Source organism: Parus major, chromosome 4 (genome assembly GCF_001522545.3).
Source record: "Parus major isolate Abel chromosome 4, Parus_major1.1, whole genome shotgun sequence".
Lineage (NCBI taxonomy): Eukaryota > Metazoa > Chordata > Aves > Passeriformes > Paridae > Parus > Parus major.
The window spans coordinates 2,024,475-2,037,942 of record NC_031771.1 but is presented as its reverse complement, the minus strand read 5'-3'; the positions used below and the strand labels follow the sequence as shown (position 1 = coordinate 2,037,942).

At 47.8% G+C, this 13,468-nt stretch overlaps 1 protein-coding gene across 9 annotated transcripts in view; it reads left to right on the top strand.

Annotated features, from left to right (window-relative positions):
* SLC4A4 (solute carrier family 4 member 4) overlaps positions 1-13,468 on the top strand; it is a 143,375-nt gene that overhangs the window by 58,147 nt on the left and 71,760 nt on the right. For 8 of the 9 annotated variants that reach the window (XM_033513343.1, XM_033513342.1, XM_033513344.1 and 5 more), the window contains one exon: positions 3,864-4,043. In XM_033513343.1, coding sequence (XP_033369234.1) covers positions 3,864-4,043 — 180 coding nt within the window. Of the gene's footprint in view, positions 1-3,863; positions 4,044-13,468 lie in introns of those variants that run through there. The other variant, XM_033513350.1, reaches the window with a different exon arrangement.

Below are 13,468 nucleotides of genomic sequence, written 5' to 3'. Positions count from 1 at the left end.
CAGTGATCCTGACAGTGATCCTGGCAGTGTCCTGGCAGTGTCCTGGCAGTGTCCTGGCTGGTGCCACCTCTCCCTGTGGGCTTGGCTGTGTGCTGACACCTCCTTGGGAACAAAGCCGTGCCATCTTCTGCTGACCAAGCGCATGGTGGGCTGTGTCCCCTGCCCCACTGGTGTGACTGCAGAGCAGATCTCTCGAGATGCTGGGTGGCAGGGGCTACCTGAGGCTTTCAGTTCTACCCAGGGATAAGACTGGTGGCTGGGCTGTGAAAATGGGCTGAGAAGGTCCCACCTTTCATGGAATCACAGAGTGGTTTAGGTTGGAAGAGACCTTAAAGGCCATAGGCCTCTGAGTGAGATGGCTGGGGCATCCTGAGCAAAGCCCATTTTTTAAGTGTCCCAAAGTATTTGGCCAGAGCTGGTGAGGAAGATTTTGGCATTGTGGCCAGCTTGTAACCACAGGGGCCTGTCACAATCTGATGGGGTTTAATGTGACTCTCCCTGTTCTTTGCAAAGGACTCTTTAAAGGAAAAACAAGGGCTGGGTAAAAACTGCTAACGCTCAGCTTATTTTCAGTCCTTTATACCTTTTTAATATTAGATTTTGATCTTGTTTTCTTCTAAGGTGCCAGTGTGAGATTCTTTAAGGGCTGGTCTTACCATGCTTTGAGTCTCAAGAATTCAGTCAGTGGAAAGGATTCCTTTTTAGATGCAGTGGGCAGTCTCTATCCTTTGATCCCGTAACTTTCAGCTCCTTTCTCCAACTGACTGAGTTTTGGTTTTGCTGAGCAAAAGCCATCCCCTATTACCCTTTTTAAAAAGAGCTAGTGCTTAAAAATGGAGAGGATCATAATGAAGTGATCTCTCAGAATGGTTGTGGTTGGAAGGGACCTTAAGGATATCTCATTCCACCCCTCTGCCTTGGGTAGGGACACCTTCCACTGGGCTGGCTTGATCCAAGCCCTGTCCAATGTAGCCTTGATGAGAATGAGCAGATATTCCTGCAGGCAGGGAGGGAATGCTGCGTTTCACAGAACCTCAGCTGGCTGATACACAAGTGGGTTTTTGTCAGTAAAACTTATTCAGGGAGTCTCCTATGCTCAAACTCCAAATCTGGGTGCTGAAACATGGACTGCTGTTCCTCAGTAGCTCTTAGTAAAGCAAAAGATGTGGTTTCAACAGAGTTTTTCCAGGAGAACCCCCCAGATGAAATGATTTTGTTGTCAACTTGGGGCACATTAAACATCCTCTTTGGTCACAGAAGTGAAAGATTGCAGTTCCAGTCAGTGTAAGTCCAAAGAAGCCCCTGCCCAGAACAGGTGCCACCAGGGCCTGTGGGTCTGCATGTGCATGCCACAGCTGGGGTTTGAGTGCTGTGAAATGAGGTGCTCCCAGAGCACAGTGGATATCCTGGGGAGAGCAGGGAGGGCCATGGGAGCAGCCCCTCGTGGGGAGCGAGGTCTGGGTTAGCCCGAGCTCAGCGCTCAGCTCCGTGTTTGCCATCCTCCCGGGGCAGTGGGATCCTTGTGGTGCCTGTGTGTCACATTTCTCAGGCAGTGGTTCTCATGGGAAAGGCTGGCTTCCCCCGGTGAGTCGGAAATGTCCCAGGAGCCCGCTGCATTCAGAGGATGTGTCAATTGTTTCCTTCCAGGCGCTTTGGGAAGGGAGCCCAGAAGATTATCTCAGCATTTGGAGCAATGTAAACAGATGCCAAGCACTTGAAGTACATGGAGAAGGAAAATGTCTTGCTTGGCCTCCCTGAACAGTCTGAGGGGTGGGGGAGGACAGCAAGGAACATGAAATAAGTCTCTGCCTTCAGACTAGGGAAAAGCAGCAAAGCAATGCAGATGTTTGCCTGCGTATATACAAGTGAGTTTCATATTACCAAAATCTGTGCTGTGCACACGTGGTCCAAAGATTAAAGAGATTGTCCAGTTCTGTTGGCAGCATATTAAAGTATTAAGACTGCAGGCTCACTGTGATGTGTTTCTGTGATCAAGCTGACCGCAGAATTGAAGTGATTCAAAGGGGAGTGTAGTTTAATACAGGTAGCTTTCACGTCAGGCTTTTGGACAGAGTTTTGGGTGTGAGAATCCCTTGGGAAGGGCTACCACTGCCCTGTCTGTCAGGGGTCGCCCCCAGCTCCTGCTCAGATGAGATCTCCCTGTCCCTGTGCGGCTCTCAGGCCATCTGCCACGGTAAAGCTGATGTTTCCAGTTGCTGGAAGAGCTTTCTGAGTTTCCTTTGGCACGCAAGAGCTAAATCGGATCTTCAGGTGTCAGTCTGGGAGGTCTTGCTACAGATTTCTCTGTGGCTCTGCCCCTTCCCTCCGTGGTGTGATCTGTTCCCCAGAGGTGGAGATTCTGGCAAGAGGCAGCAGACACAGGACCCTGTTCTGTCACTGTTCCACTGCCCGAGTTTGAGCCCTGCTCAGCTCCAGAATAGTCTTTCTTCCATCCCTGGAAGTGTCCAAGGCTGGGTTGGATGGGGCTTGGAGCAAACTGGTGTAGTGGAAGGTGCCCCTGCCCATGGCAGAGGCCACAACAGGACGAGCAAACATGGAAAATAAAGGTTCAGACATGAGAAATAAAGGCCTCACAGCTGGCTTTAGGGGTGTGTGGAATTGGAAATGGCAAATGCTTTTTTTGTTGTTTTGCATTGGCAAATCAGTTTGTTACAGAAATGGAGTATTTTGTGCTTAGGTTCTCAGCTGTTTGGTTATCAAGATGAAATTTATCACAAGGAGGAATTAGAGACACGTGTTTAGTTTGTGGGTCATTCATTCAGATAAATTTGGTTACTCAGTCTGTTCAGCTGAAACTCTCCATTCAGCCATTCTGGGCAACCATTGGCAAATGTTTTAGTTTGAAATCCAGGTCTCAGTGCAAGGGCATCCTTGGGATTTACAGCCAAAGTATGAAATCTGGCACTTATTCTGTTCCTAGTTAATTTTTATTTTGGAAATCATCAAGTAGGGGTTGATAGGAACTTCTGTGAGTAGTCCTTCCTCGGGTGGTGTGTAGCACCCTGATGGTACTCAGAGTGTGGGGCCTCTTACCTCTACCTGTGTAAGGTACCTAATGGTACTTTGACACTTGTTATTCAATGGGCTGCACAGTCAAGTGATGTACATTTTGTTGGTCTAAGCTCTTCAATTAAACTGAATCACTTGGCATGAGGTAGTTTTTAAGTCCAGCCAGTGTATTTGATAAAACAAATGGAAAAATTAGCGTAGAATGCGTTTGAAAAGCACTCGATCTTTCAAATATCTGATATTACAAAATGAGTGTGATGGCCTTCTCTGGGGTTTATTTTTGTGTTTTAATGAGTCACAAGGACAACAATTATCTGAGTCTGCACTGGCATGTGCTCTCAGAAATGATGGGATGAAAATACTTCTCTAAATGGTAGCTACAGAGCTCCAAGCTCACACTGGGAGACAAGAAGAGCAGGACTAATTGATGTTAGGCCAGCAGAGAGGGATAGTTCACTTGTCTTTTGGAGTGAAACAGGGATAAGACAAAGAGTAATGAGTTCAAACTGAAAGAGGGGAAGTTTAGGTTAGATATATTGAAGAAATTCTTTCCTCTGAGGGTGGGGAAGCCCTAGCACGGGTTGCCCAGAGTAGGTTTGGCTGCCCCTGGATCCCTGGAAGTGTCCAAGGTCAGGTTGGACAGGGCCTGGAGCAGCCTGGGATAGTGGAAGGTGTCCCTGCCCACGGCAGGGTTTGGGAGTGAGGTGAGCTTCAAGGTCCCTTCCAACCCAAACCATTTTGGCATTCACAGAAATGCAGCATGAGCCATGCTGGGCCCTGGTGCCCAAAGAGCAGAGTGCTGAGGTTGATATTTGTGTGCTTGTGCTCCCCAGGTCACCACACGATTTACATCGGGGTCCATGTGCCGAAGAGCTACAGGCGGAGGAGGCGGCACAGAAGAAGACCTGGGCACAAAGAAAAGAAAGAAAAGGAGAAAATCTCGGAGAACTACTCGGACAAATCAGACGTAGAAAACGCTGATGAGACAAGCAGCAGCATCCTTAAACCGCTCAGTGAGTACCGGTTCCAGTCATCACTCCGTACAATGTTCTGTTTTCTAGGGATCTGTTCACAGAGGATGGAACCCAATCCACAAAAACAATTGTCTCACGTTGCAGGGTTGGAGTAGTCTTGGCCAGCTGCTGTGGGATAGCTGCTGTGGCTTGGAAAAGGCACAGACCAGAGCAGACATTTCATCCCTCCGTATCACCTGAGTTGGCCCTTGAGCACATGCCAGGCAGGAGGAACAGGCCAAATGCTTCAAAAGCAATTTGACACTGTGTGTAAAGAGATAGCAAGCAAGGGCAAAGACTGAGCAATGCCTAGGGAGATCTATTGCAGCTTCTGCCCTGGCCCTGGGACGTGCACACGCGCTGGAATTCCAGCACCCCGTGTTTTTGGCCTCATGTATCACTAACTTGCGGTGCTAACAGCTTTTTTCCCTTTGGTAATGAACCAATTTCAGGTTTTGAAATCAAAAGGAAGAATCAAATGGAGCTTTGCTCTATGTTTGAGTATCTGTAGGGATTGAAGATGTAAATGTTGGCAGGCAGGTGAGGTCCATTTTGGATGCCCTGTGCCTCTGTTCCCACCAGAATGGTTAAGCAGAGCACAGAGACCTGGAGTTAGTGCCATCACTGTGCAGAGACACATTGCATTGCATCACAGGGTCACATTCCTCTTGCTGTTTTCTCTGTTGGCCACAAGCTTGTCCTGAAATCTGGGAGATGGCTGCTTTGGTAGGAGCCAGGAGGGAGATGGGAAGGCTGATGGCATTGAGTACAGCAGAGCAGCCCAGGAGGTGATGCAGCTCAGATTATTGAGGCTAATTCCAGGTGGTTGGAACTTCATTTATAAGTGGAGAAATGCTTCCTGTGTGAGAGATGCATACAACTGGACCTTGGATTGAAGAAATACATTGATTTTTCATTTTGCACTGGTGTTGCTGGGTAGTTGCTGTAGATAGAGACAGTAACATGGGGCAGGTCAATCATGTCTGTAGCCTGGTTACCATCTTCAGAGAGCAGCACCTGGAAAGGAAGGCACGTCACAGATTCCATTTGCTCTTCCCACCTCTTGTTCCCTGCCTGTCCCAAAGAAGGTTTTTTGTCAGTGCTCAGAAACCAGGAGTTGGTATTCCACCAAAAGACACAATTGCACATCTTCAAGAACTCAAATGTTTTAAACCTAATTTCTATGTTTACACCTCTGTTCTTCAGCATGTGGGTGACCAGGCCTGTAGAAATTGCCTTTTTGCTTCTGAATGTATCATATCCTAGAGGAATTGTTTCCATGGGCCAAGTGTACCTATGTTTGAGAACCCATTTCTTCTATCAGGTTTTCATGTCCTGCCTTTCATCTTGCCCATTATTGTGTCTGTGTCATTTGAGGAGGGATTCATGGTGTTTTTTCTCCTCTGTTGTTTCTATACAGTAAAATGTTTTTATCTGCTCTTATACCTGCTTTTAAAAATATGCAATCTTTCCATCACTTTCCATCTGCAGTTTTCCACCCTGACCTCTTTGCACTGCAGGTTTTTGGAGTGGAATCACATGAGTATTCCAGGTGTCCCATGCAGTAGCATTCATGCCCCATCCCTGGGCCCTTTTCTCTGTTGTTTGCCATCTCGGGTATCCGGATCCTTTTCCAGGTCCTCGCAGGGACTTGCTGTTTCACTCTGGTGGCCAGATCTTTTTACGAGCTGGCTCAGTTAGCTTGGAGCTCTGCAAAGGAGAGGGGTAGGTCAGATTACTGTCTTGAATTACAAGTTACCTCATATCCCTGGGTTTTTTCATCTTCTGAAACTCTCGTCTTCAGTGCTGACCTGAATTTTGTGTTTCCCACCCTTTCTTTTGCTTTCTAAGAAGCCTTTCTTCTCTCTCCACCAGCTGTGTCACACAAGTGTGTCCAACAGAAGTCCATTTCTCTCCAGGCAGCATGTACCAGCTTAGGCTGGTGTCCAGTGCTGGCAATCCTGGCAAGAAACCTCAGTTAGAACCCTGGGGTTTTAATCTTCATCCCATAATAGGCATTGGTTGAGGGGTAGGTGGCTCAAATTCAGTGTCAAAAGAATATTAGAAACTAATAGAGCTGGGAAATACTGCACGGCAACTTGAATGGGATTGGGAGAAAGCTGAAATGAACTACATTACATACATTTAAGGCAGTGGGGAGAGAGTGTGGAATATCAGAACCTGAAATAAGAAACCTCAAACATGGAGAGTTCTGTTCCAACACAACTCAGTTTAAGAAATCCTGAATTTATACAGCTCCTTCTCTTTGCTGAGTTTTGCAGTTATCACCTTGGCTAGTACTAGATGCTGTCAGTTCAGCTTGGGTATAGAACTGGCAATTTAGTTTATCTTCTAATACAAGGGCAAGTATATAGAGCTTGATTTGCAAAATTTTTAATAATGTAGTTGTTAAAATAATTTGTAGAAGTTCAGGGAATGACTTGATTGTCCTGTCTGTGGAGACCTTTGTTTTTCCTGAGTAGAATCTTGAGCCAGTTGTGATTTGGTACATCACTTGGATTTCTTAATCTGTCCCTGAGGACCACAAGCCTAAGCTTCAGTGTCCTACCTGAAAATGATTTCTCAGCTTCTTGGATGAAAACCCTGCAATTAGACTTGGACCAAATCTGGGTTTGACTCACCAGGTCAAGCTGCTCACAGCACCCGAACCTGATGGGACGTGCCCATGGGTACCAGCAAGAGAATAAACAGGTCCAGAAAGGCAAACCTTCCCTAGAAAACTTTGTTCCAGTTCCAAACCAGTCTAGCTGTGTTTGGGAATTGGTGCTGTCTGGAAATGTCAGTCCTTTTTTTTTTTTTTTTTGTTAGGTCTGTGTCCAGCTGAGCTGAGCAAGCCAAACTCTGGTAGTTTGTAGGTAGGTTATAACCTTCAGCTCTCCCATCTGGAGAGAGCTGAGCAAGTGGAACGTGTACAGATATGTTTCATGCTAAGGAAATTATTGCTTGGGAACCATGCCTCCTTCACAAATCCAGACAGGGATACTCTGACAGACTGAGGAGGAGGCAGGAAGGCAATGTTCCCTCTGCAGAGCCCTTTTAGGACATTCCAGGCCTGCAGGGCTGTCTCTGCTCTCAGTGAACTTTGGCATTCACACCCTGGTTCTCATGCAGACAATGACAAATCCCTCTTCCAGGTGAAACAGCCCAGCACCTCTCATCTAAAAGCACCTCCTTTAACCAGCCTAGCCTTGGTTTGTATTTAGGGCCAGCAAGGAGGAAATGCTTTTTAGGCTCTGCCTCGTCGGGTCAGCTGCTGCTTGTGTCAGCACAAAGAGGATGGCGTAGTTTGCTGCTGCTTGCAAGGGATGAGACAAGGGAGGAACAAGGAAGGCAGATGAAGTTTCTCTGAGTCCATTTCCCTCTTCCTTGTTCTTTAGTACAGGTGTGCAGAGATTTTCCCATGAGGAAATGTGTATCTACGTGATCTGGAAAGGGCTTTTTTCTCATTGTCTGGTTGCCCTCTGAGTCACTTTGGCTCACCTCCCTGGCCCAAACCCAGGTGCTGCAATATTTTACTGACCTTTTAAAACCACTTGTGGGTCTGAAAAATTCTTACTGCCAAGGAATAGAAATCTCTAATTGCTTGCCACCCTGAAGAGGGTAAAACCTGGCTTTTGTCAGATGTCAGAACGTTGCCATGTTGACAAATGTAACTACAGAATCTAAATTTTGGAATACCTAAAAGATGGGATAAGAGGGCCTCTATAAAGAGAGAAGGGAGGGATGATACGTCGTATCAAAGGTTTGTAAAGGTTTCCAGTTGGTTCAGAGAATTCCTCTTCTGGAGGGTTTTAGTAAAAACCCTCTCTTGAGCCCTCAGGTGTGAATTTGGAAGAGCATTTCTCATGTTTGCAGAGGAATTGTTTCATTAAGGTGCTGTTTGAGGCTTGTGCTGCCATTCCACATGGAGTGCATCTCTCCTAGTGAAGGTGAGGTTTTGGCTGGATGGATGAGATTTGCATTGGAGGCAGGTAAATTTCTGGTACTGCTTCCCAACTTGGGTTTCCAACAAAAAAAATGAGTTTTGGTGGACAATATCCCATTTGATAGGTTGTCCAAAGAAGTGGTGGATACCTCATCCCTGGAAGTGTTCAAGGCCAGGCTGGACGGGGCTTGGAGCAACCTGGTCTAGTGGTGGAAGGTGTCCCTGCCTGTGGCAGGGGGTTGGAATGAGCAGATCTTGAAGGTTCCTTCCAACCCAAACCATTCTGTGATTTCCACTGAGGAGTGCCAGTCTGTCTGGAACGGTCCATTCATAAAAAGATCAAATTAATTCAACAAGGATATTCAGACATCTATATAGCAGCGCTCAGGCTCGGTGTCTGCCTTGAAAGTTCATTAAGGCAGGTGTTATAAATAGCAGGAGAGAGCTTCAGGATGGAAATAAATGAACCTACTTAGCAGAGCAGATGCAGCACAGTCAGGGCTGTGCCAAGAGTTCCCTTTCTGTTCCTGGCTTTTTCATTTATGGAGTTTCTTTCCTGACTTTTCAAGATACGGGGTGGGATTTTCCAAAAGCTTTTAGCCTCAGCTCACCACAGTGAAAGCAGTGACAGTACTTGAGAAATACCAGGCAGGATGAGCAAAGCTCAATTATTTTTGTATTGGCATTTTACACAGGGAAAGTGGTCAGGGAGACTTGGCCATAAATAGAAGGGAACTTTGGTGGTTTGGTCTTGGAGAACTGCACGGCAGGCTCGTGGGCTGGTCCCAGGAGCTGGGGTCACTTGAAGCAGGCCTTCTTCTGCCCCTCCAGAGCTGCTCAGGTCCCCTGCAGTGCAAGTGCAGAGGTAAATGAAGACAGAGCTAATTAGTGCTTGGCTTGCAGCCGTGCCCTCTGCGTAGCCGGGGGCCCGTCGGAGCGGCTGGCAGGCCGCGGCTGGCCGTGCCCGTGGGAAAGGGCATGGCAAGGTGCTCGGGGCAGGCAGGCTGCGGGTGAGCAGGGTGAGGAGGTCAGCCCCACCTGCTGACACAGCCCTGCCTCGGTTCCCACCCTGCCGAGGAGGCACGCTTGGTGTCTGCCTGCCTGGGGTACGGCTCCCACCGTGGGCAGGGGCCTGACAACCACAGCTCACACTGGGTTGGCTCGGAAGGGACCTCAAAGCCCATCTCATCCCAGCCCCAGGCAGGGACACCTTGGGTCACCCAGGTTGCTCCCAGCCCCGTCCAGCCTGGCCGTGAGCCGCTTCCAGGGGTTGGGTGTCCGTGGTGTCTCTGGGCACTCGTTCCAGGACATCAGCACTCTCACAGGGAAGAGTTTCTCCCTGATACCTAATCTGAGCCTGCCCCGTGCAGTGTGAAGCCACGAGGACACCGGTGGTGGCAGAAGGACTTGTTGGGGTGTGGGAGTGACAGAGAAGAGACTTGTGTTGGAGGGGGGCACTTCCAGCAGCTGCTAAACCCAGCCCTCATTCCAAGAGAGGGTCAGGATGGTGTTTTTCTTGTTCCTGTGGCCTCACTGCAAAGCCCCCCACCTCCCACTGAGGCACTTGGGCAGGATGAAGGGACATGGTGATAAGAGATTGGGTTTAGATGTGACCTATCACCCTCAGCAAAGGCTTTCCTTTTCTTGGCAAGGGTACAGGCTTTCACTCGGACAGCCAACTAAAAAAAATGTTCTTTTTGCAACAGCCCTTGCCTGAACTTCTCAGATTTTTTCTTTTTTACTTGGACCTGTGCATGTGCCAGTCACATCAGGGCTTGTTATGAACACTTTGGAACTTACAGCATGGAGCTTTCATTCCTTGCTCATGACAGCTTGGAAAGGAGGTCAGGTTTGGGTTTTTTCATTTGCTTGCCAAGTCCAGATTTCTGGTGGGCGTGATAAAAGGTAGAGCTAAACTTCCTTCCTCCCTAGGTGTGTCCTGAGGCTCCCAAACACAAAACCAGCAAATGATCTGGTTGTTAAGACAAATGCCTAGTGCCTCAGGTACAGGGGACTACTTCTTTTCCAGCCCCAAAAGGTCTGGGAGTTGGGATTTTTCCCTTTGGGATAATTTCTGGGGTTGCTTTTCAGGGTTGAGGGACAGAAGCAGCTGTCCCTGGATGAGTTATGTGCTCTGCCTGATTAAATTCAGGCATGGCTCAGGTAGGAAGCCCACGTGTGTGGGAGGTGGCATGTGGCATCTACGCTTCCCCCTGCCACCAGCTGCCCTTTGGCAAGTCCTGGGAGCTGGGGTTGGAAGCCTTCAGAGGGACAGCTATGGCAGGAAATGCATCTCACCCTAATGCAGCAGCTTTCCCCACACTCTCTGTCTTCTCTGTCCTTCCCCAGCCTCTGGAGTGCCACAGGATGTCCTTTGGAAGGGACTGTTCAGCCACATGAACCAGCCCACCCCTGTATTTGCCATACTGCATGGTTCCTCAAAAGAAATCAGCAATGTGGGCTGAAATTCCGTTCTCCAGCGTGTCTTATTCCTTGTGGTTTGTGTTTCCAGTGGCACTCGTGTCACTCGGTGCTTGTCAGTCACCTCCAGCTGCAGCAAGGCTGGTGGGTGCCTCAGGTGTGGTGCAGGATCTAAAAGGAGTTTTGTATTCCCAAGATTTCAGTGTTCCTTGGACTGTGATGATGTCAGAGCGGTGCTGAGGAGTGAAAAGGAATCTCTTGTCATGTCCCCTGTGAAGCTGTCACAGGTGCCTGGGCATGGAATATTGTGGACATAGAGCAGAGAATTTTCCAGCTGTGCAGACACCAGGATGAAATTGTTCAGGTCTGAATTCTTCAGAGATGTCTGGATGTGTCTGAAAGGAGCAGCCACTGGGAGAGGAAGGGGGAATGAAATCCAGAAATGATGGATTGATTGATAGTGGGGTCTTGGTGAGGATTATTCCTGGGGGCAGTGCATTTAGAGGCACACCACCAGCTCTTCAGGGAGCTTTTAAAACCTGCCTCCACTCTTGCCATGGTTAAAAAACAACCACGGCACTTGCCATGGCAGTGACACCAAAATAGACAGCAGGGCTGTTGAGCAATTGCACTGAGGTTGTTGTCAGCTTGAAGTGCTCAAGATCCACAGCCCTGAGGTAAAAAAATGGATGTGAGTAAGAAGTACAAACACTTCTTGCTGCCCTCCTGCCACACCTCTAAGTTTTCTCTACAATCTGAAGAACTGATAGAAATAGTTTTTGGGTGAGTCAAAGTAAAGATTCTTCTATGGCTGTAACCTCTCCTTGGGAGAGTTAAATTCCTAAACCTCAGCTGGTTAATATTAAATTAATTGTGGCAAAGTTTGAGGTAAAATAGCAAGAATTATTTGACAAATTGAGTCTGGGCAAAAGAGAGGAAGTATTCAGCACAACAAGTTCAGTCTCAAAATCCTTTGGTTTTGGGGTAGGTATAAGTGACACAGTATTTTCATTTACTGGTCACTTCTGCCTCAATTAACTGCATGTTTTCTTAGATCTATGACTAAGCCTTCCTTAACTGGGAATGGTCTTTGCTGCATTTTTCCTGACCAGGCAATTCTCTTAGAAATCTCCCTTGGCCCATGGGGACACAATTAGTCATGTAGATGTAGAAGAAAATAATTCAATATAACCTTCCCATGGTATTTAAAGCCACAGGGTGTGTAGCTGTCTACTTGGTGGTGGATTGAAAGTGGTTCTTCAGCTTCAGCTTGAAGCTTCCTCTGTGTTTCAGTACCAGCAGAGATGGCTTTGGGAAGATTTTGTGGGGTCTTTATTCCCACTCTGACATGGTAGGTGTTCATGTTTCAGATAGAGCAAAGAAGAGGCTGGTTTCTTTCCTGGTATGGGGAAGACCTGCTTTAACTGGAGCTTGCTGTGTTAATCTTATGTCTAGAACTGATGATAGCATGTGCCACTGTAATTACCTAAGCCACCTTAATGCTTTGCCTAATTCTGTTCCCTGCATTCATGTGAAACAGCTAAGGGACAGAAAAGTCCGAGGAATTTACCATGTGGGGGAAAAAAATCTCATTTAGAAGCATTTTGATTTGAAGCCAGAGCTGTTTCTCCAGCTGAGAAGGGCTGAGTTGGGGATGTGATGGTTGGCACTACAAAGCTGCCCTTTTTGGATTAAACTCCATGCAGATCTCATGCTCAGTATGGGAACAAGCCATCCTATTTCTCTGTATATGTAAACAAGGGTTTGTCTTTTACTCTCAGTATAACCAACACTTGGATTTTCTTCTCTGAACCCTTTTTTGTGTTTTCAGTTGCCTCTTGTGAACCTCATAGAACCTCTCCTGCTGGGATCATTTCAGATGTTGATCCTTGCTCTAGCTGTTCTTGAAGCTGGTGTCCTTTGTATCATTACTATTCTTTCACCAGTAAATTGCCCATCAGCAGAGCTGGGGTGGGTTTGCCAGTCACTTCGTGCTTCTGCCCCCAGAAAGGGGCACTTGGGGAGGGGCAGGAGAGGCCTTAGAGGGTCAGGATGGGTAGCAAGGGGGCTCTCAGTGCTTCCAGCAGCTTGGAACCGAGTCTCCTCTCATCCCAGGAGGAGCAGGGAATTATGTCCGTGACCTACTAACCTCCAGTTGGGATTGTGGGTTTGGGAAATGAGTGCGCAGATGGCAGCGCTGGGAGGGCAGCAGATGCTGCTGATCTAATGAGAGGAACCGACTGACGTTTCAGCAGGGTGGTGGAGAGCAGTGTAGGGATGTCTGTGGAGCCACAGGGCTGCTCCCTTCTCCCTGAGCCCTTTCCCTTTCCACTTGGCACCCTCCATTTATCTTCTCCCCCAGGTCGAGCTGGCACAGCGATAACGCGGAAAATGAATGCGGATTGCGCGGGGAAGCTGGAAGGGTGTATGGGGCGATTAAGAAATATTTGGAGGGGGAACCAGAAATCTTGATGCCAAAAACCTGCTGTACTCCAGTGCCAGCAGGCTGGAATGGCCAAATGGGTGTGTTAAAAAAGGAGAAAAATGAATCCATTCCATACAGAATAACGAGCTGATAGCAGAGGGCTCTCTCTGCACCCCCATGGACGTGGCTCCAGCATGGATTTTGTGCAAGCCTGAACCCTGAAATAAATACATTTGTCATAGTTCAGGAGCACCGAGCCTCAGTGTGTCCTTGCAGATGCTCTTGAGGCAAGGCTTGTGTTCAGGCTGTCTCTTGTACAGCTGTGAGTTGAGTTTGGGTTTTCTCTTGCTGGTGGAGTGATGTTGGTGGTCTTGCTTTGAAGTTTGGAGCAGATGGCTGTGTTGTGAATGTGTTCATGCCTTGAAGAAGCAGCAACTTACTGAGAGGCAAGAGGTGCCTTTCTTTTATCTCTTCTGACCTTTTTCTCTTTGACTTCCTGATAAATCCAAATGGGCTCTTTTAGCTGTGATGTGAAGGGCTGGCAGCCAAAGGGCCACCACAAAAAGAAATAGAAATTGAGATTTCCGTGTCAAAAACCCAAAGAATAAACAAGATAGGGCGGAGAAGGCCTCA